Source organism: Lissotriton vulgaris, chromosome 2_1, assembly GCF_964263255.1.
Source record: "Lissotriton vulgaris chromosome 2_1, aLisVul1.2, whole genome shotgun sequence".
NCBI classification, from domain to species: Eukaryota; Metazoa; Chordata; class Amphibia; order Caudata; family Salamandridae; genus Lissotriton; species Lissotriton vulgaris.
The window spans coordinates 1,319,880,146-1,319,906,038 of NC_141687.1; the positions used below are offsets into that span (position 1 = coordinate 1,319,880,146).

Here is a 25,893-nt window from a genome sequence, read left to right on the forward strand (position 1 = left end):
CCATATGCCACAGAATACTCCATAATACGTGACTGATAGATGGGTAACTCGGTCAACAACTCAGGTCTGCGTTCCCCCATGATGGAAGTAAAAATTCCCCACGCTCTGCCCCAAGTACCAATGGTATCATCAACCTTAAAGGCGGCCATTTTAGCGCGCCAAACACTCGGATGCATGAGTTCCTTTTGACTCTTTACATGCTCGATCTCGTAATGGTCGGTAAGCAATGAAAACATGTTTACATATTTGTCCGCCCAAATCAACTCCTTGATTTCTAGTGGGACGTGCTGGGCAATCTTCTCCTTTCGAGAAGGTGCAGAGTCCCCCCCCGCAATCGGCAATGGCCGCTTACCTGAAGTAGACCCCACGCTTGTCGCCGAACTTGGGCCTGCTGTACTTCCAACCGCTGGGACCTGCGGGGGAACAGGAGATGGAGCTTTCGCAGCCTCCCTCGATTCCCGCAGTTGTCTCATCACTGCCCGGGCGTCGTCAGCCGTGGCGCCCTCGCTATCGTTTCCCAACCACGCTGCCAATTGCGCCGCTAACTCGGGGGGGCATATCCTCCCTGTCCGCAGGGGTGACCACTACAGGGATTGGGTTCCCCTCCTTTGGCGCCGGGGTTGGCTCTTCTCGTGGCGCTTCGGGAACCGGGGTCTCCCCCCCAAGTGCTCCCCTTCTAGGCCTCTTGCTCTTTCCACCGGGAATTGTTCCCGGTAAAGGCCGTTTCGGTCCTCCCTCCCCGTCCTTGGCCTCAACCTTTCTCTTCAGATCGGCTATCTCCTTCATGAGCATACGGAGCATCTTATCGGTACCGACCCGCTTTCCGACCTTCTTGGGCATTCTTAGACGGGATATCTGTAAGACAAAAAGAGGGATTACAACGCTCAAAATTGCTCTTCGTTCCGTCTCGAGCTCACGTGCAGCGGGGAGGTGCAGCTTCAGAGCACAGGAACAAGAGGATGCTTTGTTAGCTTCTGCTCCTTTTATCCGTCTTCAGGGTGGGCGTGAACCCGCCCCCGCCTGCCTCCAAGGGCGTGGCCGGCCGTGTTGGTGTCTAGGCCAGCCCACTCTAGGGCGGGAAAAAGGCGCGCCCCGGCTACGCCGCTTCGGGCATACCAGCCGAGACTCGCCTCCCGCCCAAGATGGCTTCCCGGGGGGATCGTGGTACTCGACCATACGTTCGGGGGGACCGATTGGTCGCCCCTTTCCAAAATGGCCGTAAAATATGTGGGAACTTTACTGCGCTTGCGTCTGTCACTTCCACGTGATGTGACTTACTTTCTACTTGGTGGGATTTTCTTGCAGCTGCACACTAGTACCAAGATGGCTGCTTGTTTCACACACTAATGCATATGCTTCCTCTTGAACTAAATTCTATTTGTTCTGCTTAACTATTAATGCTGTAGTTAAAATAAAGTAATGGGGTTAGAGTGGAAATAAGTGGTTTACAGTGCATTAATTTATTTTTCGCATTCTAATGTGTCTCTTTTTGACTTTATTAATAGCTCGTATTTGGGCCTGAAGGGTGACTTGTAACGCAATATTGGAATCTGCACTGCGCATGAACCAAAAGTGCTGAAAGTCCTCGAGTAGTGGCATTGAACCGATGCCAATGACAGACTCGCCTGGGATGTGCATGGAAACCCGACCCTATGACCTGCAAAGAGGAAGACAACTTGCAAATTTGTTTAACAATGTATACAAAATGAAATAATATTGCTGGGTTGAATAAAAATCATGGGAAAGTAAATTATGGGCGGGAACATTGATCAACATTATTCAATGAAAATGATTTCATACTGGTATGGTGTGATGACCTCTCCTCGCCTTTCTGACCATTCAAATGAAGGGAATATACGAATTTGCAAAACTGGGGGTGGCACATTGCCCTGGAAAATAGTATAACTAAGGTAGGCTTAGTCAGTTAGATTGTCCGACTTGTCACAGACCTGTCACTGACCCAACATATGCTGAGGGAGAATCGAGAGCAGAGTGCTAGTTGAGCACTCTGTCAGAAGAATCTGGAGTTTTCCTGAGGGAGAAGATTCGATGACCCAGTCGCGGTCTGACTGTTAGTCGCAGAGAGGGGTGTGACGCTGGTGTTGCACTTAAGCTGAGGATACCTGTCCTGACCTGACCTTCACTTGCCCAAATCTGCATCTGTCCTGTCCTGATTGCACCTAATCTGTGGGGAGCCTTATTTCTATTTTATCCCAGCCCGTGGCCAGGGTTGGTCCTTGCACCATTCTAGGTAAATATAATCTGTGTGGGTATGTCCTTGTGCTGTTTTCCTTTCTCACCCTTCCCAGGTTCCAATGTCTAAAGGTTCCTCTTTAAAGTCTTGCAGAACTATTGCTTTAATAATTATTTTCCTAATTGAAAGAATATTAATCTTGATTGTATGGTTTATGACTTACAAAATCTTGCATAGATAAAGAGTTTAAACTTTCTCCCGAGTCAGTGGTTATTTCATGAAGGTGAATTGTTATTTTACTACCTATTATGCTAACTCCTTTTTGATTCCTTAGGACTTTAAGCACAATTGACAAGGATTGGTAAGTCAGGGTGTATAGGTATAAATCCTAAAAGTAAAATACAAATCTGATAGGCAGGTAAAATAAAAGCAGGATTACCGGTTCAAGGTGTGAATGTTTATGGGCCCCGGTGAGTATGGTAAACTGAGCTGGTAATCCTGCGCGCGCCATCAGAGGTTTACACAATAAAAGTTTCCTGGTCTTGCATGCCCAACTCTTACAGCCCAGGTAGAAAGTAGGCTTTTCTGTTCAATCTCAAAGTCTGTGAAAAATGTACTGTTTAGCTAGTGTCCTGGGTTGGTGTGAAATCAATTGACCGACTTTCACAGCTGTTGATAAATCCTGAAGTACTTAAATTGCCTTTTAGGCTCCATAAATCACAATCTAAAATAAATAAATAAGAGATGAATTTACACTGGTGATTATTATTCTTGTCAAATTAAGACTGTAAATCAGATTGGAATTCTTGATCTTGGTGTGAAGGGCACCAGAAATACAATAGTCTCCAAGCTGATAGGCATCTATGGCGATGTCCTTTATTTAACAGTTTAATATAAATTGTTGTATGTAGTGTATTACTCTGCCAGAGACTACAGGCACTTATAGGGTCGGTCAGCACCTTCTAAATGCCATTGTGCATCCTCAACTCTATCAGACATAACTCTCAAAATGAAATTTTCTGACACTTCAAACTCCCACACATCACATTCCTAGAAAGAGAGAACCCTCTAACCTGAGAGATAAAAGAACGGAGAAGAAGCTACGTTGTGAATGAAGCCATGTTTTCAACAATTCCACTGAGCGAGACGAAATTGCCAGGTTGCTTCCTTAATTCAAAGCTAATCTATCTTGTCTGAGTCTAATTTTAAAGATGGCTCATATCAAGGTTAGCCATGCTGGCCACAGAGGAAGAAAGGAATATTTCAAAACTTGAACTTCTTCCAGAGAAGCTTTTCACATTGCCAAGAATGGAGAGAACAGCCCGTAAATATGCAAACTCCTTAAATGACAGGAACACTGCTAGCTCTAAGAATGACCCTTGCCCAGACATTGTTAAAACACTGCTGTTCTCAGACAACTTGGCCAGTTTATTCCTACTTCAGAAAGAGGGAGAGGGCATTCTAATTCACTTTTTATTGCCAGTGGCGGATCCTCCGCTATGGCCGAGGAGCGTTGTCCCCCCCAGACTGCTTTTAGGCAGAGCAAAGAGGCATAAAATGGTAATAACTTCAAGTTGTCATCATTTTATGCTTCGTGACGTGTTCTGCTGCTTTGGCTGCTCTGCCTACGGGGCAGGGAAGGAGTGGTTTGCCCACTTCTAAGTGCGCAATGACTGTTTGGTCGGTCCTCTCGGGCCGCCCAAACTGGTCATGCGCATTTTCCCCTTTCTCCATGCAGGCTGCATTACCTCCTGCATGGAGAACAAGCACAGGCTCCCATTCCCTGGTTGAGCGTCCAAATAGGACACTCAAAACGTGTTACAAATCTGCATTGCAGTGCTGTGATTGGTCATGTGAGCTGGGCGCTCGCCCACCCCGCCACCCGCAAGCCATGCCGGCCGTGACTGTTTATTACTAGAAACAGGAGGATGAACTCTCACAGGCGTTTAGGGGACCAGAAGGCAAAGTTTGAGGTAGTATGTGGTACGGCCCGAGGATCTGTGCTGAAATGCTTCTTAATTTATCCAAGGTTGCATGCAGACGGGGAATAGGATTCCACTTAGAGGTTTGGAATGACGTGACATACCTATCTGTGGAGAAAGACTGTCTTGTGGTTGGGTTCTCAGGAACCATATATGGGATGATTGGTTATTTAGGACTTTCCTGTAACACCCCTCTATGCTGTATGTCTTATATTCCAACTACTGCTGGGTGCTTGTTTGATATAAAACAGAAAAATAAAGGTCAGTTGTCCGTTTTGTCTCAAATAAAAGTTCCCTTACCATGTGTAAATGCTTGCCACCTTTTGCATGTGGGTCAAATGGAAACAACATCCGTTCTGAAAGAATGGGATTTAAGTGCAAAGGAAAGTCAAGCTGGCCACATTTTGAAAACACTAAATCGAATATTCACAATTACAGCACTCCTATTTATCTTCTCCAAAGTTGCATTTATTTTATTTCTACATATTTTATGTATAGAGCTAATTTAGTTACATCATCAATGCAGCGTTCAGCACTGCAACAAGCTGTGCATAGTATATTGTGTGTGGCTATGTGCTACTGTGTGTGAAACTACTTGACAAAGTGATCTTTTCCCTTAGAAAGGCACTCAAAATTGCTCCCTGTTAAATACATTTACAGATTGTGGCAGCATTGCATATCATGCTGCCCCAAACACCACCATTCGAGTTTCAAACGTTCCACAGAGAAAAGGAAGGTGAATTAGCTGAGATCCCGAGTGATGAAATGTTTCAGTAAACTGTGATTATATGAGTATTTGAAGGCAGGGTGTTCCTTTTCATTGAAGGCCTCCACAGCAAAATCCAACCACATCATAACAAGCTAATAAAATTGAGGGGCCAGAAAAGGAGTTGTACTAGTACAAAGAATTATGTCATACTAAAGACACAACTAACCATTTCAGAACATTACCATCAGGAATTCAAAATGCTCAATGGTAACCAGGCATCGAAATAAGGAGACGGGCACTCAACAGACGTATCAGGCTGTAGTAATATAGACGTACAATCTATATTGGTGCTGCAAAGGGGGAATGAGATGGGTTACCACTTCAACCTCATATTTCCTCATTCACAGAGAATGAGAACAAAATAATACTCTCCCTGAGCACACTTTAGTAGTTTATACAAATCCGTATTAATTCAGTTTAGTCATCACACGTTATTCTGGAGAGTCCATATATTTTATTTCAAGTTTTTTCAGGTACCTTCTCCACAGCAGGTCAATGGACAATTATTCTCATTTGTAGTCTTGTAGTACAATTTGTTGCGAAAAAGCACCCAACACATGTTTCGTCATGTGCAAATACACACTATTGACTTCTTCAGGGGTTATAGGTAATGTCAGAGCTCTACATAGGCGATTCTCCATAGCAAATAAGCAAATAAATTGCATCCAGACTGGACAACCTTTGAATCAATGGCCCTTTGGCAAATTTAGAGATCAGCCTTTAAGAAAAAGTAAGCCTTTTAGCAAAAGCTACAATGATCTACCATAGAGTTGCTGAACCATAAGGCATGGTAAAGTTAGAGTGGTATATACAAGCAGGAATAAGAGTGGTGTACATTTTTTTGATTTTGGCTAAGACGTCCAAGCACAAGAGTACCCACACAGCAACTATACAGCACAGATTCTTAGGGCCCTCAGTAAGAGATGGATCGCGCCGGAAATCTCAGACAAACGGCAACTGACGTTACAATATAACATAGGCAACAAGAGAGCAAGATTAATTTTGGGTTGTTTTGCAATCCAGCAGCACAGGTGGTTTGCAACATCAACGTACACAATACAAGCAAAGCTTCATCTCGAGTCTTGTCGAATCCTCTGCTGAGTAATCAAATGCAATAATATGACTGCCTGAAATTATGGTTTAATGCAGTGTTGGCATTGTAGCTATTTTGGAACTCAGACCATCATGTGTGAGTTAGAGGAATATATTAACAAGCCTGTGCCTTGTGTGTTGTTAAGTAGTACTTTGCCGATCAGTAACAGTCAATACCTCACTGCATAGCTGAGCACAGTACATGATGCTTCGAATGTAATGAGTGTTGACTGGTGCACAATTGGATCATGCCTTTCAGTCTTTGTTGTGAGTAGTCATTCTTGTTACTAGGGGATAGTGGATGGGCGAGCAGTTGATGACATAGAATGTATTTAGGTGGGTACTGGATTTTCTCCTGAAGAAGAAGAGAAGGAATAATCGGTTGTGCTATTGACATTCACCCATTTGAAATTAGGATGCAAGACAATTGACATAGTTTTGATAATTCAAGACTTTGCTACAGAGAACATTTGTGGACACAGTGGGTGTGTTTTTTACACACATGTCTACACCAGCAAAAGTGCATTATGATGCAGGTCAGAGATTTGTGAACATATTCAAAATAACTTTACGTGGTGAACAATATATTTAGATTTTAACTTAAAGCCACAAACCTAAAAAATATATTTAAGTTAAAAGCAAAACAGTTTCAAATTGTGAGGGATATGGAACTGCAAATTTGAAACAGTCTTAGCTGTATCACTGATATTAACCACCCTGAAAAGAGAAAACACTACTATTTGGTACTAGTTCTAAAAGTCTGCTCCAAGGGTCCAAGCAGTTTGCTGAAATGAGTACTGAGGATCAACAGGGTTCTCAAGTCCTTCCTTATCTGAAGGAAGCCTAAAACTTAAATGTGAGTGTGCAATGTGGGATGACAACATCTTGCACTGAGGCGACAATGGGCATTTGCTGGGTTCTCTTTTCTTTCATACTTTTTAAAAGAGCTCAGAGTTTCCATCACTAAAGGGCAAATACACTTACCGCTTTGGGTCCTTAGGATTTGTAATATATGAGATATATAAAGTTTAGAAAAATGCCATCTCTGATCAAAATGTAAAATCAACAATGCTCATAACATATACAAGTGTGTACATTTCTCATCATTCAAAGCATTCAATTGTCATTAGTAAATAAAACTTCTTTCTTGAAAGACATTATTAAGGTAAATTACAAATTTGTAGGGCTTACCGACAATAGTGAGATTCACTTGTGCTTGCTTACTGCCCAATTTGTTTTCTACCATTAGAGTGTAACATCCACAGTGCTCTTGCTTCGCTGCGGTTATGGTTAGTTTGCTGGAGGTCTCTGCATTCTCTATTTTGATAGACTCGCTTTCCTTTATCTGTCATCAAAACCAACATGAAAGTTTGCATTTTATAATTGTCAAACAGTCGTATTTACGCCTAATAAAATTTAGATACCAATATAAGGTCCTTAATTCCATATAACTCAACATCATCTCGATTTGATGATAGACACAAATACGGTAAACTAGTGTGGTTGAAACCCATCACCTCATTGGACGCTCTCTGGTGAATTCCTACCACATCGTGGAGGCCCATTCACTTGTCACTCTAAAATACCTGCATTATGACTTAGTCTAAGTCAGTGTCACACACACACAATAAAACTTTATTAGGCTTTAAGAATAAAACCATAAAAGTCATACAACCTTTGATATACCATAAATCAGGCTCCAGGTTGACAAGTATAATATAATCCAAGTGGTCTACATACAAAATAAAAACATGGGTTACGATACAGATACTATTTACAACTTGTCCTTTGTCTGATAGTGACGCGTAAGAAGTTAAGAGTATACAAAACGGTGTCACTAGAGAAAAGTTGCAAAAAGGTAAAAGCTGATCTCACCCTCCAAAAGCTCATTTGTTTTAGGATGGGGATGAGAAATAACCTTCTGGCAATGGCATAAAAAGTACATAACATTAAAAAGAGCATCAAGTCCTAAGGAGATTCTCCGTCGCAACCACGGGGCATAAGGCACTGACCTCTGTGAGAACCTTCGGGATATGCCAGTAGATAGAGGTCAAACAGGAACTTTGTCAAAAGAAAACGATTGTGGATGCTTTTAAGCCCAATAAGATAAGGCTCCGTGGTAGGCACAGGTTTCAGTACAACGTATTTGTGCACACTGGGCTTACAAAGCTCATTTCCTTCTCTTTCACAATATCACATTCTTAAAAAACACTCCATTGCCTAAATGAGGTCCCTTTCAGAAATACCATCAGGATTCATAAAAAGATCTGCTTGTCCTAGTCTAGCAAGACCAACTTTTATGTACTGGAGCCTTCGAATACGTGAGACGTGATCAAGAGAGACACAATCCCGTAAAATATCTTTACTGAGTACGTTCTCTTGCTTTGCCCATATCCTGAGCCACAAGGCCAAAGGTCGAAAAACCAGGTCGTCAGAAAGAAAAGACATCCCCAGTTCCTCATGAACAACATAGGATGGGGTGCATTGCAGGACAGAAAGAACTTGTCTCAGGAATGAGCTTTCAGTGCCCTGAAGTGCACCAAGCGCGATATGGCCCCATATCTCACTCCCATAGCTAGCCTTTGATATGCATTTAGCTTGGTAGATCTTCAGGAGGGCCCCTATTGGCTTCCCTCCCACTCTGCCTGCAACGCTTTCACTAGATCCCCTTTCTTACTATTGAGTAATGGGCACCAGCTCAAAGATTCATCAAAGATTACTCTCAGGAAGGAAAAAAACATTTGTCTTAGGTACTGGGGAGCTTCCTAGTTTGAAAATGGGGTGCTTAACCTTAGCCTTACCGGGGCCCATTTGCATGTTGTATGATTTAGAGTGGTTCACCGAAAGGTCCAGCTCCTCCATAAAAGAGGCAAAGGAATTAAGGAGAAGTTGTTAGCCTCTTGCGGTCCTCGCCAGGAGGACTGCTTCGTCCGCGTATAAAAGGACTGGCAGGCTGCACTTGCCTACCTGGGGACTGTCAGCTTAAGTTGCTAGAAAGGCCTTCTCTAGGGAGTTGATGTATACGTTGAAAAGGAAGTGTGCGAGAATGCACACCTGGCACATCCCCCTCTTGATGTTAAACTGACGAGACACTTTTAGGTCCTTTGAAAAGTGGTCTACCGCCCTAGAATCTCGATGAAGATCCCTCAAAAACCAGATAATGTTTTTGTCTATGCCAATGGAGGACACAAATTGCCATAACATAGACCTGTTCACACAGTCAAAGGCGGAGGACAGGTCCATAAAGGCTAAATATGTGGGACATGAGCGAGCCACAGTATACTTATTCAAGATAAGATATAAATTCAAACACTGCTCCAGGGTTGATTGGCCAGGGTGGAGACCATATTGAATTGTAGATAAAAAATTACTTTTGTCCGCCAGGATACCAGTCTGTCAAGAATCATATGACCCGCCACCTTCACCGTGGAATCTAGGAGGGAAATGGGCCTATAACATGAGGTACTATCCCGACCACCCTTTTTAAATACCGGGACTATGGTAGATAAAGCCCAAGACTAAGGAAGGTCGGCCAGCACTGCAGCATTAATAACAGCTATAAGAACCGGTGCCTAGAAATCTACATGGGCAATATAGAGATCAGGCAGGATTCCGTCTGACCCCAGGGCCTTTCTTCGGGTCAGACCAAGTATGCCAGCTCTCACCTCTTTGGGTAGAGAGTACGAGATCCGCCTTACCTTTTACCCATTCCTTCTCTTCAGATAACATAGGATCCGGTTGAAAAATACCCTCAAAGTGCTGGACCCAATCATCCTCCATGATAAGGGCGACCAATAGTTGAGCGTTCTCTTCTGAGAGAAATGGGCTGTTAATGATAGCCCAAAGCTAGAGCTGTTGCACAATGTACTTGCCTCCACTCAGTCAGACCAGGCCTCCTCCTTCAGGGAGGACTTGTGAGTTGCTAATGCAGCCTTATATGCTCTGCGAAGCACTTAGACCACCACCATATCTTGGGCCTTGATGCTCAAGGCCTGTCTCAGCTTCCTGGAAGCCTGAGAACACACTGAGTCAAACCATCTAGGGCCTACTGGCTCACGACCCCCGGCTTTGCTCATAATAGCCTCCGTATGACAGTGGACATAGATCCAAATGCACCCAAGATATTCGGGGCGCTAGCCTCGCCATCAAGTAAATTTCAAATTCCCTGCTATACTGGTTTGCAAGGGACTCGTGAAGAGACTCTGGTGCTATACACCCCCATTTTAAAATCTTTCATGCCTCAGCCACTTTGAGAGGGACACTCCCCTACCCACCTCAGTGTATTTATGTACCTGGGCCTATCCTCTTGCTACACAAGTAGGGTTAAGGTCACTGAATTCGCTTAACAGGACAGAGAAATCTGTGACCAAAGGGAAAAAAAGTGTAGCTACAAAGTTAAAGTCTATAAAGGTCTCACACCCTCTACATATGAAGGTGGGAGTAATGTAGGTTTTCCCAGGTGGCAACTTGTGCGTAACAGATGTTAAGTCAAATTTAAGTAGAATTAAGTTAACCTCAGTGCCCTGAGAGGTTTGTTCCATATGCAGACCGGATTGTCAAGCGCAGACCATGGCTTCCACTCCTCCTTGTCTGATGACCCCACAAATGTGGGTGTTAAAGTCCTCAGTTAAGAAGATGTAATGACAATTCTGACCTTTCAAGGTGCCACCCCGTAATACTGACCCCAACTGCGAATTATGATACCCTTCCCCTCGTGTAAAACTCCCGGATTGTAAAAATGTACCAGGAGAAGTCTACTCTTGCCACTGGACAGGAACATCCAATGTACTTTGGGTGAAACATGGAGTACAGTCACTGAGATGTCAAGGACAGCCAGCGAGACAAAGATGGTGAGGACCCCCCCCCCCCCCCATGGCTCTCCCTGATGGGGACGGGCTTGCTGGAACAAAGAGTGTTTTATAGCCATCTAGGTGAAGGTTGTTCTCGATAGCCCAAGCTTCCTGGAGACATATTACGTCAAAGCTTTTCACAAGGGCCAGCTTTCCCGGATTATCGATCTTACTTGCCAGCCCCGCGATATTCCAGGAAAGGAACTTACACCCTCTGTACTTCCTCAGTTCCTGTTCCGGGGGTGGGACATTTCCCTGTCAGTGTCATTTCTTGATACAAACAAGATCTTAATAGCATTTTAAAAATCACATATTCAACTCAGATTTAGTCCCATATGCAAGCAGGCTAGTGTTGTCTGCTGCAGAGGTGCAAATCTTTATCCAAGTTGGGCAAAGATTGTGAGCCGCCCTCCCTCTAGCTTCTGTTGTGATCGAGCGCATTTGACCCACTTCTTGGCTACCAGCCTCTATGACCAGTGGCAGAACTGACATCAAATTTGCCCCCGGCACATTGCTAGCAGTATCACCCCTGCTGCTCCCCTTTCTGAGGCTGCGGCCACATACGCAGTAATCATGTTAGATATGAATGTCCATGATTGTGGTGTGTTACCTGTTGGGGGCTACATGACATGAGGGTTCCACAGACTTCCTCTGTCCGCACTGCAAGGAATTCCTTCAGGAGTGCTTGTAAGTGCTCACAATCATACTAGCTTTGAAAGTGCTTCTTTAGAAGCAGCCATGGCCCGTGAAGGTAAGGGCGGTGAGTCCGGATGGGGGGATTTCGACAGACCACGACGTGTAAAAATTATTTTATCTGTTGAAATACCCACCCCCAACGTGGCCCCACCGCTCTTACCTGCACGGGCCGCGGCTGTTTCGAAGGCTGAAACTTTCTAGTGAGCTGCACAAACATCGACTAGTTCAAAAGCTCTGCTCATCAGAACAACACTTCTTATGTCACAGATGGCATCTGTATTAAAGTCAATGACATCACAGGTGAAATCACCTTTCACCTTGCCATTGACATCATTGAGACATAACTATAGATAAACAAGTGTTTGTTTTCTGATGTGCTATTTACTTACATTGGGGTACTATGTGATGCTGTTCCGTGTTTTGCAAGATCACCTCACCTACAGCCAACCCATGGGTTTTACCCCTAATGTTGGAATAACTGATTGATTGCAAGGCCTGATCAAAGACAAAGCCCTGTACCTAGGCCCTGTATGAATGATTCAGCTTTGCCTACCAGGGTTAGCGTGCAAGGCCTGGCCACAATGGGGGTTGGTCAAAAGGCCTCTTCAAAAACTCGGCTCTGCAGTCAATCTCAGTATAGACAATTCTTCTGTGGGGAGACTTCAGGACATGTGTATGCCAATTAATATGTGATGTCACCAGTGATGTCACAGATGCTTGTCTTGCATATGTCATCTGTAACACCAAAATGTAGGTCACGAACAATACATTCAGGGCAATTTATGGTTTTTGCAGCTAACCAAAAGTTGCCAATTTCAACGAGTTTTAGGTTTTGATTTGCAAACATGATGTTACTTTAATCATAGTGTCTTCAGATTTTTTTTAACATGCATTAAGGTCTTATGAGCAAATGAATCCTAAATTTACTCTTTACAACGTTTTTCAGCGAATCTTTGTTTTTTATAGGGAACATATACTACTCTGAACTCCCATATTTTTATAATTCATTGTGCCAAACCCTCGTTGTGGTGAACACCTGCTGTGCACAGCCTCCGTCCATGTACAGTGGGTGCTGGGCACCTAGCACCACCCTCTGTGACATCAAACATCAGATTTGCGCAGCAAACTCTTGTGGCATGGCTTGCCCAGTGTCCAGTCCTGATCAAAACCCCATACCGAACCCATGCCCACCCATGCTTTTGAGACTGCTGCACATTCCCTAGGACTGTGAACAGCAGGCTCTGCACTCTGGGTCTGGCTAATCAGTGCTCAACATGTACTGTGAATTTTCCTTTTTTTTAAAAGCCATGATTTAAAGAAAAAAACAAGCTTGTACAAACGTTTCTAGTCCTGATTGTGGGTTTGTGAACCCTTCGTCGGTACCAGTGTTTGTATTTGGTATTTGGGATAACCTTTTATTTTGGGACCCCACCATCTTGTCTGCCACTCTTTATGATGTCCACTGGAGTACATCACATACTGTGGCATGTGTTTCAAGAAAATCTTGTGTTGATGCCAGCCGATCAGATTGTTTGGGTCGGTCGGTCGGCCATGTCTGGATTCAACTGACAAGGTATACTAAAATTAATTCAAAGTCTACCCTATATCGTTTGTAATGCAGCTTCTCAAAATAGGCTTGAGCTGATTTTTTTTTAACTATACCAAAAAAGCACGCTTTGTGACATGCAACCTAGAAAATCTTTGAAATCTTGCTTGGGAAATTTGGGTTCAGGTTCAGGGTTTGAGACCGAAAAAGAAAATCCAAGGTACACTCTCCTAGAGCGGAATGGAGCAGGGTTGGGGATGCATCGAGGGGTGTCAGAAGGTGAGGAGAGCAAAAGGGAATTTATATGGCGGAAGAGGATGAGGCAAATCTCCTTTGGGTGATAAAACAGGACAACTCAATACAATTAAGGAGGTTACTGTTCCTCCAGTCTAGGTCTAAGTGCAACCTGCCACTGACACATTCTAATCCCTGCAAAATAGCTCTGCATCTTGATCAGTGGCTGCTGAGAATCCTCTCTAATGGGAGGTCGTTGAATCCAATCATATTAAGATAAATGTGCTGAAATATATTTGAGTTCAGTTCACAATGTGGAATATCATAAGGACACTTGTATGGTAGACCCGTGTGTAGATACGCCGGTAACCCAATCGCACAATATTAACCTTTCACCCTATTGAATTCAATGCAAATAGTATAACTGAGTTGGACAATATGAACAGATATGTCTAAGACAATCAGTTAATCAAATAAAGATTAAAACTTGTCATCAGTGGGTTGAACACACAAATCTGCAGCCGATTATATGTCAATACCGAGGCACTGATTTGGTGAATGTTCCTTTAATGTTGCCTTTAACCGCATCGCTGCTGCGGCGATTTTTGCGCTGTGCGGCAATTTTAAAATTACCGCGATACATGACGAGCTCAGCTCGTCATCAGCACACGCCACCCGTGGGTGATGACGAGCTGAGCTCGTCATCAGCATCGAAGGGGTTAAAAGCAGCTCCTTAACCATAGAACTGGAACAATGAACTCTAAAACATTCTTATCTCACTGGAACTTAGCATATTTGTAATGCTCCTTCCAATGCGATAACTCTAGGGTGGGCATGAAAGACATTTTCAGACTGTCTGTGTTTTGGCTGTAGTGGTATTGAACTGAGGTGGATATTGGCTATGGAGTGCACTATTCATTATTGGGGTTGAGCATATGTGAGGTTGGCAGAATTCTATTAGGATGGTAAGGCACAGAGCTAGGTTGCTTGACGTTCAACCAGGTGAGTTTTAGTTATAGAAATGGTGTACTCTGCGAAAATATGAAATTCTATAGAGGAGTGTTTTTTTGTAAAAGGAAACTTAAGTTAAAGGTTGCTTATGCACAAGAACTGCTCACACTCAGCGAATCGAAAGCATATATGGCAGAGATTTCTCATGCACTTGATCTTCAAGCGAGATGTGGCATCCAGTGTAAGATTGCATTATGCAAATTTTCTGTTAAAGCACAGTTTGTTGGAGCTCAGACGCACAGCTTTCCATTCCAACTCCAAGCAGTGGTGGGGCAAAGGATTTGTCGGCTTGCGCTTATGGGGTTCTCCGTGGCAAGCAACATAAGATGGCTATTTGTGAAAAAGAGCAACTGCTGCCATCTTGGTTAAGGGGAGTTTTATAGAAAGACCATTTCAAAGTATCATTTCAGTTTGAGGTAGATGTGGAGACAAGAGAGGTGTATATATTATCGAATGCAGGATAAACAGTTATGGCTTGCCAGTTTTTAGGTGAAGTTTAAGTCAATCTTTAGGATTTTAAGTGGCTAGGTTCCTTTTCATACCCTAACAAGATGAGTAATCCAAGGAAATCTACTTGTGGTTTTACTAGAGATGAGTTGAGAGACATTATACTTGTAGACATAGGCAAAACGGTGGTGAAGACTCTTAAAGCAACAGTTCTAACAAAACCCATTAAAAGGAGGTAAAAGAGTGTTGGTGGAGAATGAGGATCAACTTCTCGCCATTTCTGATTTTGGAGTGTTGGTTCACAATAAAAGAAAGAGTCTAGGCGAATGTAGAAGTGAGATAAAGACATTCGTCATAAACAGAAAGTGGTTTTTACCAACAGAAATGTAACAGGAAACATAACAATGATATTATGATAATTAAAAAGAAAAGTAAAAGCCACAGATTTCCCAGAGCTGGCAAGACAATGACAAAACAATGATGCCTTGAGTGATACTTTAAATAGCTATGAGGATGATAAGGTGAATGAAGGGAATGTTTATGGATGACTGAGGGATAAAGTGTTTGAACTGGTAGGTATCAATAACAGAAGGCCAAAAAACAGGTGGACTTGGGATCCTGTCTATAAATGCAAAAGCTTCTAGGGGCAAATGAGAGAAATATATTATGGTCCGAGTACTTTAGACTAGTCATTTCAACGAAGGTGCATCAGACACCAGAGCTGGACTCGTAAGTGCTGATCAAAATGGGCACTGATGAAAAAAGGGATTAGAAAAATCACTAAAGGCATGACTGGATAAGCTGATGGACATTGTGAACCTGGTAGCCTGAATTCTGTATATGAACGAGGAAACAATCTTGAATTGTTTAGGAGGTTAAATTCATATAACCATAGGCTTGACAGGTAATGCTAATGCACCCCTAGCTGGAGGCAGGAGAGGGAGCCTTATACATCCAAAATTAATTGAAATAGTTCAAAGAATAAAGTAAGTACGCAGTGACCTTTTCTCCTTTGGATAAGTACATAATTCACTGAAGAAGATTTTTGTCAATTGTGTTTTTTTGTAGGGCCTGGAGATTGAGAGATTGGTTTCCCGGCCAAGGACAATTTGGACCTCCATGCTATTATCAAGGCCATTCAGAGTTCAGTAGAGATGGAGGAAGTTTTGGGGTCTATCAGCCAGCAATAGGGATCTATGCTTCGTGAGGCAGAGAAGGCTGGAGCAGGAGCACTCAAAGCAGAGGTCAGGCTGCAGGAGATTCATAAGAGAGTGTTATTCCCCAATTTAAGCTGCATCCATCCAAGAGTAGGTGGGCAAGTACAATTATTTCTACAAGGGTGGAAAATAATACACAGGATCCTTGATTTTTAGAGACAGTGCAAGGATACCGAACAGAGTTAGGGCTTGTCCAAAGCAGGAGAAATACCCATGCGATATGCACTTTTCAGAAGAAGAAAAGGTATTTGTCACAAACGAGGTCCAGCACATGCTGAGAAAATGCACAATAGAGAAGGTGAGAACAGAGGAGAAAGATGTCTTAAGCAATTTGTTTCTGTGTAGGAAGGAAACAAAAAGGTCACAGTGATCAGGGTTGAGACTAGTGGTGAACCCCAGGGTGGTGATGCATTGCCGCTGAAAGGAGATCACTAAGTAAGGGATATTTTGAGGGTCCAGTACTGGAAGGAGAGATTACATTTTGATGATGCATAATCCACAATGCCAATCCATCATGAATGTAGCAAGTTCTCATGTTTCTAATGGGGGACAGACTCTTGTCGGCTTTAGATCTGCCCTTTAATTTATTATCCATGCCTTGGTGTTTTATCAAACTTAAGAGGCCTGTTGTCGGTTTCTTGTGGGACAGAGAGGAAGTTTGATTGTGAATCTAGATGATATAATGTTGATGGCACAGAATTGCTAAATACTATTATAGCAATTGGAGATATTAATATAGTGTTTAGAGAGTCTTGGTTATTTGATTATGGGAGAAGTTGCTTATGGTTAAAGCAAAGAAGATGGAGTTTTTATTTTCAGTAGCTTCAGAAAGGAGGTTGCTTTGTTTGCCATAAGATAAGATGCAATGCATTTGGAAGTAATTAAGAACTTTGCTGAGCAGATTTTATACCACTACTGGCTCTGTCTCTGATGATGGGACTGTTGCCTTCTAAAATGGGAGATAATTCTCCATGTCAATGGAATTACGGGGTACTGCAGAGGTAGAAAGGGAGGTTATTCAAGAAAGGTTGATACCATTAGATACATTTAGACGTGGAGGTAATTTAATAGTTTTAGTGGTAAATTGGCCCAAATTATATAGCAGTTCATGGAATTTGTTTGTTTTATCTAAGCGCTATGTTTAACAGATATTATTATTACATAACATAAAGGCACTCAATTGTTTGACTCCGGTTTTGATTGAAGCCTGAATCTGCCTTGCCAGAATGTGGACACATGACCTGCAGATCAGGTGCTAAAAGTGACAATTATTTACCTCATTGAACCATCCTGCCAGCTTATATAGTATAAACCTTTGTACAATAACTTTGAAGTCTCTGTGAACTAATCAAATACGAAAGCTTAGCTACTTTAAATGCAGTGATCCTTTCACAGCGGATAATCTTTTTCACCCTTGAACATCTGACCTATGGTAAATACATGCTAAATATGTTAACATGCATTCAAATAAGGACCATTGATTACTCCAAAGAAATGATAATCAAATAGGGGGCATACAACAATAAATAATGTTTTCCCTACCTTCTTGGTACCTTATCCAACTCGATAGATAAATCATTTAGGCATACTGTTCTACCTAGATTCAGGTCATGGTAACTTATCTCATGGAACACACTCAATTAAGTTCCTCTCCACACAGAGGGGGCTCTGCCAGTAACTGCATTTAGTTGCATACCCTGTCACAGTTCAGACAAAGAGGTGATTGATTGTTGTTTTTTTCATATTTTTTTTTCAAACATATCCAGCTTTTATGACAAAATTCCTGATCATTTTTGGTTTACAGTTGGGTTTTTGCAATCTATTTTTCTGGTAAACAATGTAATTTGTCCAGTAATTCACAACAGTTGATGAAAAGATTCTTTGACATTTGCAGAAAAGTCAACCTGTGAACAAGATGAACAATTCAAGATTTGTCTTTCAATATTAGTAAAAGGATTGATTGTGGTGTACAAGTGGTCCAAATCAAAATCAGTATGAAATAGTAATTGTAGAATAGGTGAAAATTAGTGTATTTAAAAGAACAAATTGAATAAAAACAAACATAACATGTATATGAAAAAGTGTTTTATGTTCAGTATGTTTCAGGTGTCCTGCAGTAGTTATAACTCCCGAAGACAATTGTTCTGACCGGGTGGTCTGTGGTAATAGAGAAGTTATGGTGTCTTGTATGACGTTTCATCAACTGTAATGTCATTGCTGTCAAATGCCAACATCTCCCTACCATCTTGAATAATCTCCACATGTTTGTTAAAAATGTGAAGTTTTATAGTTCTGAGCTGATGTGAAATGCTGAGGAACATATTCCCAATTCTCTCCTTGTTTAAGGGCTTGAAACAGTGAGTCTTTCCAACTAACTCAGGAGTCATCTTATGGCACCAGCATGGATCACATAGGAAATATTTATGAATTAGCTCTCTCAGTGTTTTTTTCCTAATCCCATAAAAGAGAGGTGTTAAGCCTGTTGGTTAATTTTAGTGATTTTTCAATCTGCATCTTATTTCTACGTGAAGTGGTTAAAAAGGTAATGGGTTCCAATTTCTTAAAACTAAGTTTAGAAATTCACAAAGGTCTTACTATAGAAGGCCCTAAAACAGTAGAATTTTATTTTATTTGTGACAAAGATATTTTTGTGATAAAACAAAATGTTTTATGTGCTATGAATTACAATTTGTGCAGGTATGTCTGTATGTCTGTATGTATTATTACGGCTGTACTGAAAGTATTCCCACAAATACGTTTTACATGGGTTTGTAGGTCTATTCCATATTTAATTTATAAACCTAAATTGATGATTGCTGCAAGAAAATCTTTGGCCAGTTGTGTTTTGTTGCCTCTTATGTAAGTTGATAATTAAGCCATTTTACATTTGCAAGTCTAGCCAAAACAATAATTCAGGCCACGAACAGTGACTTCCTTGTTCGTATTAAGGATGTTGCAAATTTAAAGTGATTGTTCTCCAGATTTAATTAAAAAAGGTACTGGCATTTATGTTTAATTACCTCCATCAAAAGGTCAACTTTATAGCCCAAGTTCATACAACTAAAAGGTTTGTGTAGAATATGTTGGTTTATATGTTGCTTGAAAATTAGTATTTATTTAGGAAAAAGAACCAAACATTTCATAAAATATATTTGCTGTCTTAAGATTCCCTTAGAACTTATTTGAAGATCATTAAGAGAAATCTCAGGCTAGGCAAAAAATAGATCTGATATGTAAATAGAAACTTTGCAAATATTGTGTGCATACTATAAAAGTGAAAAATTGATTTTATAGCTTTCTGCATGTGTACATCTGAACATAATTAGTTTTAAGCAAAATGAGGGAACAATTTCATGCAGCAGAATTACACAGGGGCTTCTCTTAAACATATGTAGCTGGAATGCCCTTTTGTGGTAAACAGTGACAATTTCTTGTCATTGGGTATATCGACCGTAAATCTTAATAATTCATATACTTTTTTTTTAATGGATTGTTTTTTAATGAATAAAACTGTTAAATAGAAGTTTTTTCAAATGTGGGAATGCTTGCTAACAGTAATACATAAAATTACTCACTTTTGTTTTACCAATTCATAGATATTTTCATTTAAATTCTTTAAAACGTTGAGTGGAAGAGCAAAAAAACGAACAATTTTTGTGTATGCAGCATAAACATTCAGTTTGAAAACAATAAGAGTTGCGCAATTAACATGCAGTCAAAAGAATATATATTTTAAATCAGAGGTCAGAGTGATTTAACAAAACAATGCTTTAGCCTTGACAGAAATCAATAAAGTAACTTCAGCAAAGTGATTTAGTAATCCCCAAAAGTTATTTTCTTGAAAACTGACTGTCTTCATATGGCTTAAAATATAATTGAGAAAAAGGAAAACCACTTGACCAAGTGTGAGTGATTGTGTGAATATCAAGTTTTTGAAAATATTTGAGATGATTGGGGATTCTTTCACTAGCCTCGCCTTGCGCAAGCTGATATTAGTACATGCTGTGGCTGTAGTATGTGCACATTGAGAATGCACTACTCTGCCTGGATGTAACAGGAGTAGAGAAAACATTGTCAAGCTCAACTTTGTCTGAATTTACAACAGTTTATTCTTTTTTTTATATTACATTATATTGATTTTGCGTATACAACGCCAGCAAAAAATAAACATTTATTACAATACCTGCACGTTTCACCGTACGACAACTGCTTATTCTTATGTTCAAATTACAAGTTCATGTTTATTTTTATTTCCATAGGTACTGAAAACTATAGCAATTCAGTAAAACAGCCTTAAAACCATAAATACACACAGTAAAAAATAGTACTACACATGTGAACTGACTAAAAATAGATCATCATAAACATTTTATAATTGTCTGAATGTAGTTAAAAAGCGCAGCCTTGTCAAATAACAACCAGACTTTTCACAGTGGGTCAAGCGAAAGTTGAGTGCAAAGTGTGAAATGTGCAAAAAGTGCTTTGAGTGTTTTCAAAATGCAAAATCTCAGGTTTCTTTCCCAGCATAGTTCGCTCAGCAAATTGAAGTCAAACGGGTCTAGGTGTAGTGTTCTGGTCTGCCACCCACCAAAGTGCAAGCTGCCCGGTGAGGGAATCAATTAGGTCGACCGGCCCAGGGGTGGCTGGTGACATTTGAAAGTGGTGAGGTGTAAAATAATTGTTGTACTGCACCGTGGTGAGCCTGAACAACCTACGGGGGATTCGGGGTGGAGGTTCTCCCCGGAGAACATTTTGAAAAAAGAGTGGACAAATGGTGCACTTTCAAGCAAATTTGAGAAAGCAGGAAGGTTAATAAAGCAATTATGAATCTGTCAGTTAAGTGCTACAAAATCAAAGCAGATCACCAGGTGGAAACAAAACTAAAGACAAGGACAAAAGATCGTTAAGCGACATTCAACCAGTTGCTGCCACCATCTGCCATTTACCATGTGTGACACCTTTACAATTTCTTGCTTCTGCCTCCCCTTGTGTTATTCTTTTTCTATATAATTCCTTCGCTCATCAGTGTATGCGTTTGAGTGTGTGTTTGTGCATAGGTGCCTCGTATTCTGCACCATATATGTATGTGTGAAAACATGAATGCAGGGATGTGTGCAATGTCAACAGTTGTGTATGGTTTGTTGTGTGTTTTGGGAATTAGCAGTATTTTTACGGGCAGTGTGGAAATTCTCAAGATCTGCTTTTGTGAGCAATGTAAAAATTATCAGTCTCTTGGTAGGGAGCCTATGAGGGACTGGGGTACTCAGTGTTCCAAACTGGTAGCATCCACCGTTCTGAGTAATGGGCCTCATTACTAGTGCCCTCGACTTGCACCCAGCACCATGAGAGCTAACTCCAGGGGTGTGGAGGTTACACGTCTTCGGAGTTGAACCTAGGATCCACTTGGAAATGGGTAATTAGCAGGTCAATCGGTAATTCTGGGCCCAAACCACCCAATAATTCTCCCTTCCTCCCTGCTACTTCAGACAGCCGAAAGCTTTGCTGGGTGAAACAAGTTTGGAAAGGAGATCTTCAAAGCACTGGGTGGTGCAGTCTATGAGAACTGGGCTATGTGTGTGGTGCAAATGAAATGTAACGGTGCAGCAGGTACAGTGGGCCAGCTAGCAGCTATGACATTTTGGTCAAAATTTTTTGACTAGTTACGCATCTTACTGACTGCATATCTGCATACAGGCTGCACCTCTTGTTTTTCGCTCTCTTCTCTCGCTTTTTAAAGCTACTGCCTCTCTCTGGCCTGCTTTCTCAGTATTTATCTTTCTCTATATATAATTATGCGTACACTCATTCTTTTCCTTCAGCGCTGTTGCAGTCTGCCTCCCACTCCCGTCCCCTTCTCTTCCTAGGTGTCTGTATGTTTCTTTTCCATCTTTACGTCTTTCTCTATTTTCTCTCACTCTCCGCCCTTTACCTTCCTCTGGTTTTCTTTGTGCTTCTTTTTTTCTCTTCTCTCTCATCCCCATTTCTCTCGTACTTTTCATTATTATCTCCTCTCCCTCCACCTATTCTTTCTTTCCCTCTGCACACCCCGTCTCTTCTTGGCAGGTCTCTGCACCTCGTTCTGCTGTGCAAACATGTCCTGTTACTCGCCCTTCCAAGCCTCGTCTTTAACCGAAGTCCAGGCCTAGTAATGGGGACAAGTAAGCTTCCCCGGCGCCCCTCCCACCCCGTTACATAAACCCAGCAGCCCACACACACACTCACACACACGAGAGGGCTCGGGACTGACACCCTGAGCACAGCCCGACAGCCATGTCCTTTCCTGCAGGAACAGGAAGCAGCCAGCAGCCCCCTCTCCTCCCCTAAGCCAATCAATGACAGCGTTGTGCTTGGTGTGGACGGCGCCCATCCAGTCGCCTGAAGGGAGGCATTTTCTCCATGTAGGCTGCATGCAGTCTACACAGAGAAAAAGGGGAGTGCGCATGACTGCTTTGGTTAGCCCACAGAGTGCCGACCAAACAATCAGAGCAAGCCACTCCCCACCCTCTCCACTCCTCAAGCAGGAGCATAAAATCAGGCACTTCTGCTTTCTTGCAGTGCGAGAAGCAGAAACATAGAATGTTAGTTTTACCATTTTATGTTTCTGCTTCTCGCACTGAGAAAGCAGTAGGGTGACGTCCCCCATGCCACAATGGAGGAGCCACCACTGAATCAGCCCCTCCCTCAAGTTCACTTGTAATGTTCTTCTATGAGCTTGAAGTAGCAAGGCCAGCCGGCAAGGCCACGGTCTATGATCGAAAGGTGGAACAATGCCAAGAGCTGCCAGATTCTGGTTCCAAGTGCAAAGAGCGCAAAATGCAAGATGCGTCTAAGCTTGACCTGTCAAATGCAAAGAATTCAGGTTTCAACCTCTCAGTGTAGTTGAACCGAAATAAAGATGACCAGGAGCAGAGGTGGTTTTAGCCTGCCACCTCTTAAAGTGCAAGATGGGTCGTGATCAAGTCACCTTGTTCTCTCGTTTTGGCATTTTTCTACCCACCAGTGCAAGGAACTTTACCCATCAACAGTTCAATTGTGGGTCCTCAGGCTCAAAGCAGGTCAGCAGCCTGCCTTAGTCTGTGAATCCCTCTGGTTGAAATGGGACTTGAGCAGCTGCCTCCATTATTCCAGCAGCTCTTTGCAAGTGCATAACAAGTGCAGCAGTTCTTCCGTGCCTTTGCCACACAAGTGGCAGGCAGATAGCAATAGACCCAGACGATATTTCAGAAATTGCTTAAAGATGGTTCTGGAGTAGCCTAGGTTAAATTATGTTTGGGGTGCAAGTGCACTGTAGATATTTAGTGACATCCAGGCATGAGCTCTGCCTGAGAAAGCAGCCTTGCCTTCCACAAGCAAAATCAGCTTTATAGATTTCCATACTGATTTTTTGGGGGAGGCTTCCCAAAGCTGGATCAGCCTGGTCTTTGTCAGGGATTCTTGAAGATAAGTTCTGGCGGGCAAGGTGTCTCTCTGTTGCCGCTCCTGCCATAGATAGTGATTTAAAGTGCCATGGCCTGCTTCCTGATTTTGCACCAGCAGATTATGAATTCTCCTTGCCTGGCCAGGGACTGTCTTTGCAGATTGAACTCCAAAGGGATCTGTGCTGGCAAGGTGTAGTTTGGCAGGCTGAAGAGGATTCTGTATTCTTTAACTATGGTGCTGTCCTGTATTTTGGCATTCCTACCTCTCAGGAGTTTGAAGCCGCATGTTATAGTAGGTAAAAGTTTGGCTTGCACTACCTGGAGGAGGGAGGACAGCGTTGGACACAGATTCTTTAGGATCACTGCCAATGCCAACCCTTTCATTTTAATTGCATACTTCTGACGCCCTCTGTGTCAACAATTACACTTCTATATTCTGTTGCAATCGGTATTTGTGTCTTACCCCAGTGCCAGACCTTTATCTTTTTCCTGTTATTATTGATCGTCGTAGTGCGACTCTTGCCAAAGTTGACGTTCAAACCATTTTTGGCAGAGTATTCCTGTATGGTGTTGAGAAGTTGTTGAAGGTCTATCAGAGTTGACTAACCAGGACAACATAGTCGGCATAGAGGAAGCTGGACAATACCAAACACCCTAGCCTAGGGGCTTTTGAGTTGCGGGCATTGAGTGCCTGCTTCAGGTCAGCCATAAAAAGGTTAAAGTGGGAGCCAGTATGTACCCCTGCTTCAGCACTTTGCTTGTTGGTACTTGTTGGTATTCATCTTGAAAGGTGTATTCCTGCACCCAGCTTCAACCGCCGCACCCATGAATCCACATGGAGCATTATTAGCAAGCCAGCATGCTTTGGCGAATATCCCAACAGGCCTGCTTGCTCCACAGCCTGCAACGATCTACATGGTTGAAGGATGTCCTAAAATCAATAAAACCGAGATGAAGGGGCTGCTTCGAGGTTTTTGCCATGTCGATGAGAAGTGACATGGCCAAGATGTTAGTTGCCGTGCCTGATGTTTTAGAGAACCCTGCTTGATTGAGTAGTATTATTGCATTCTTAAATGCCCAAGATGAGTGGTCCTCTAGTAATGTCCCTGCAAAATATTTTACCTTGTTGTCGAACCCAGTCTGGTTTTGTGGAAAAAGTGGTTCTGAAGATCCCACCCAGAATTCCGTACTCTGTTTGAAAATTGCCAGGAGAATGCTGTTAGGGTATCGAGACCTACTGGCAGCCCACTTCAGCTTCTTCAGTCTTGTTTTCTGCTGTCGAAATGGTGCCTACAGGATGATGTCCTCAGGTTAGTATCAAAGAGATCTTAGAGTGCTGTTTATGATTTCTTTGGTTTGCTTCAGTTGTTCCCATTAGGCTTTTGGAATGCGCACCCCCCTTGGTGGGTAATTGGAGATGCCTTACGTTAGGTGGTGCAGCAAATGTTTCAGCCACTCTGTTTTTGAAGCACTCCCACATTCCTAAGTGGAGTTTGTGGTTCCCATTTTTGCTTGTAGTAGTGCCATTGCTGACTGTGACACACTCGATGGTTGATGGTGCAAACTTGATCCTTTTGTAATTGACCAGATAGGTGAGGTGGATGTCTCCGCCAAACGGCTGGATGTTGGCATAGTTGTCAGAAGAGATACCTCTTGAGGGCAATGATTACGGTCTTCTTTTTTCCCCTAGACAGAACAAGAAAACCTGGTGGAACAGTGAGAGGCAGACAAATGTGTAATCTATTGTCGTACTTGTGGAAGAGGAGCAATAAATGTGGGGATATCTTCACAAAACCTGCTGTTTAGTACCTTTTAGTTGAGATGCTCAAGATCGGCCAGTAGGCATATGTATATTCTGTTTATTTTGCCATGGAGGTTTCTGCCTTGTGCTATTAAGTTCCAGAATGAAGATTTGGCTACAAAAGAATTGTCCGATGAGAAACCCAGCAGGTACAGGTTCAAATCCCCTGTGAGGACAAAGTTGGCGGTTTCCACCTCTCCTGTGGTCTTCCGAAGCTGCTCCACCAGCTGTTGTGAGGCTTTTGCTTCGCTATTCAGCTGGATAGTGAATATAGGCATTAATGAATATTGTCGCAGTTTCAATGTTTTGAAGAGAGCTAGCAATCTTGCCTGTGTTGGTAGCTAGCGAGGCAGAATGTAATAAGCCTGCCGAGGCTGTGCAAGCTATTAAAACATATGTTGCCAAGCCACCGAATAAGTGACCGCATTTTGCCCCTTTTACTGCTGGCATGAAAAAGGACATAAACCCCTGCAGGTGGTATGGTTCAGCCAGCCAAGTTTCCTGCATCAGAATGATATTGAAGGATTTTATATAATGAAGTCACTGTCTGATATTTTACTGGCAAGGCTGTTGAAATTTCATGAACACAATCGAAGAAGGCCATTGCTGTTCTTAACGGCAGCATCATTGTTCAAG

At 42.3% G+C, this 25,893-nt stretch overlaps 1 protein-coding gene across 3 annotated transcripts in view; it reads right to left on the bottom strand.

Moving 5' to 3' along the window:
- Positions 1-25,893, bottom strand: part of MYLK (myosin light chain kinase) — a 1,710,670-nt gene that overhangs the window by 302,659 nt on the left and 1,382,118 nt on the right. For all 3 annotated transcript variants that reach the window (XM_086957081.1, XM_086957079.1, XM_086957080.1), the window contains exon 22: positions 7,229-7,382. In XM_086957081.1, the coding sequence (XP_086813207.1) occupies positions 7,229-7,382 (154 nt within the window). The remainder of the gene's footprint in view (positions 1-7,228; positions 7,383-25,893) is intronic.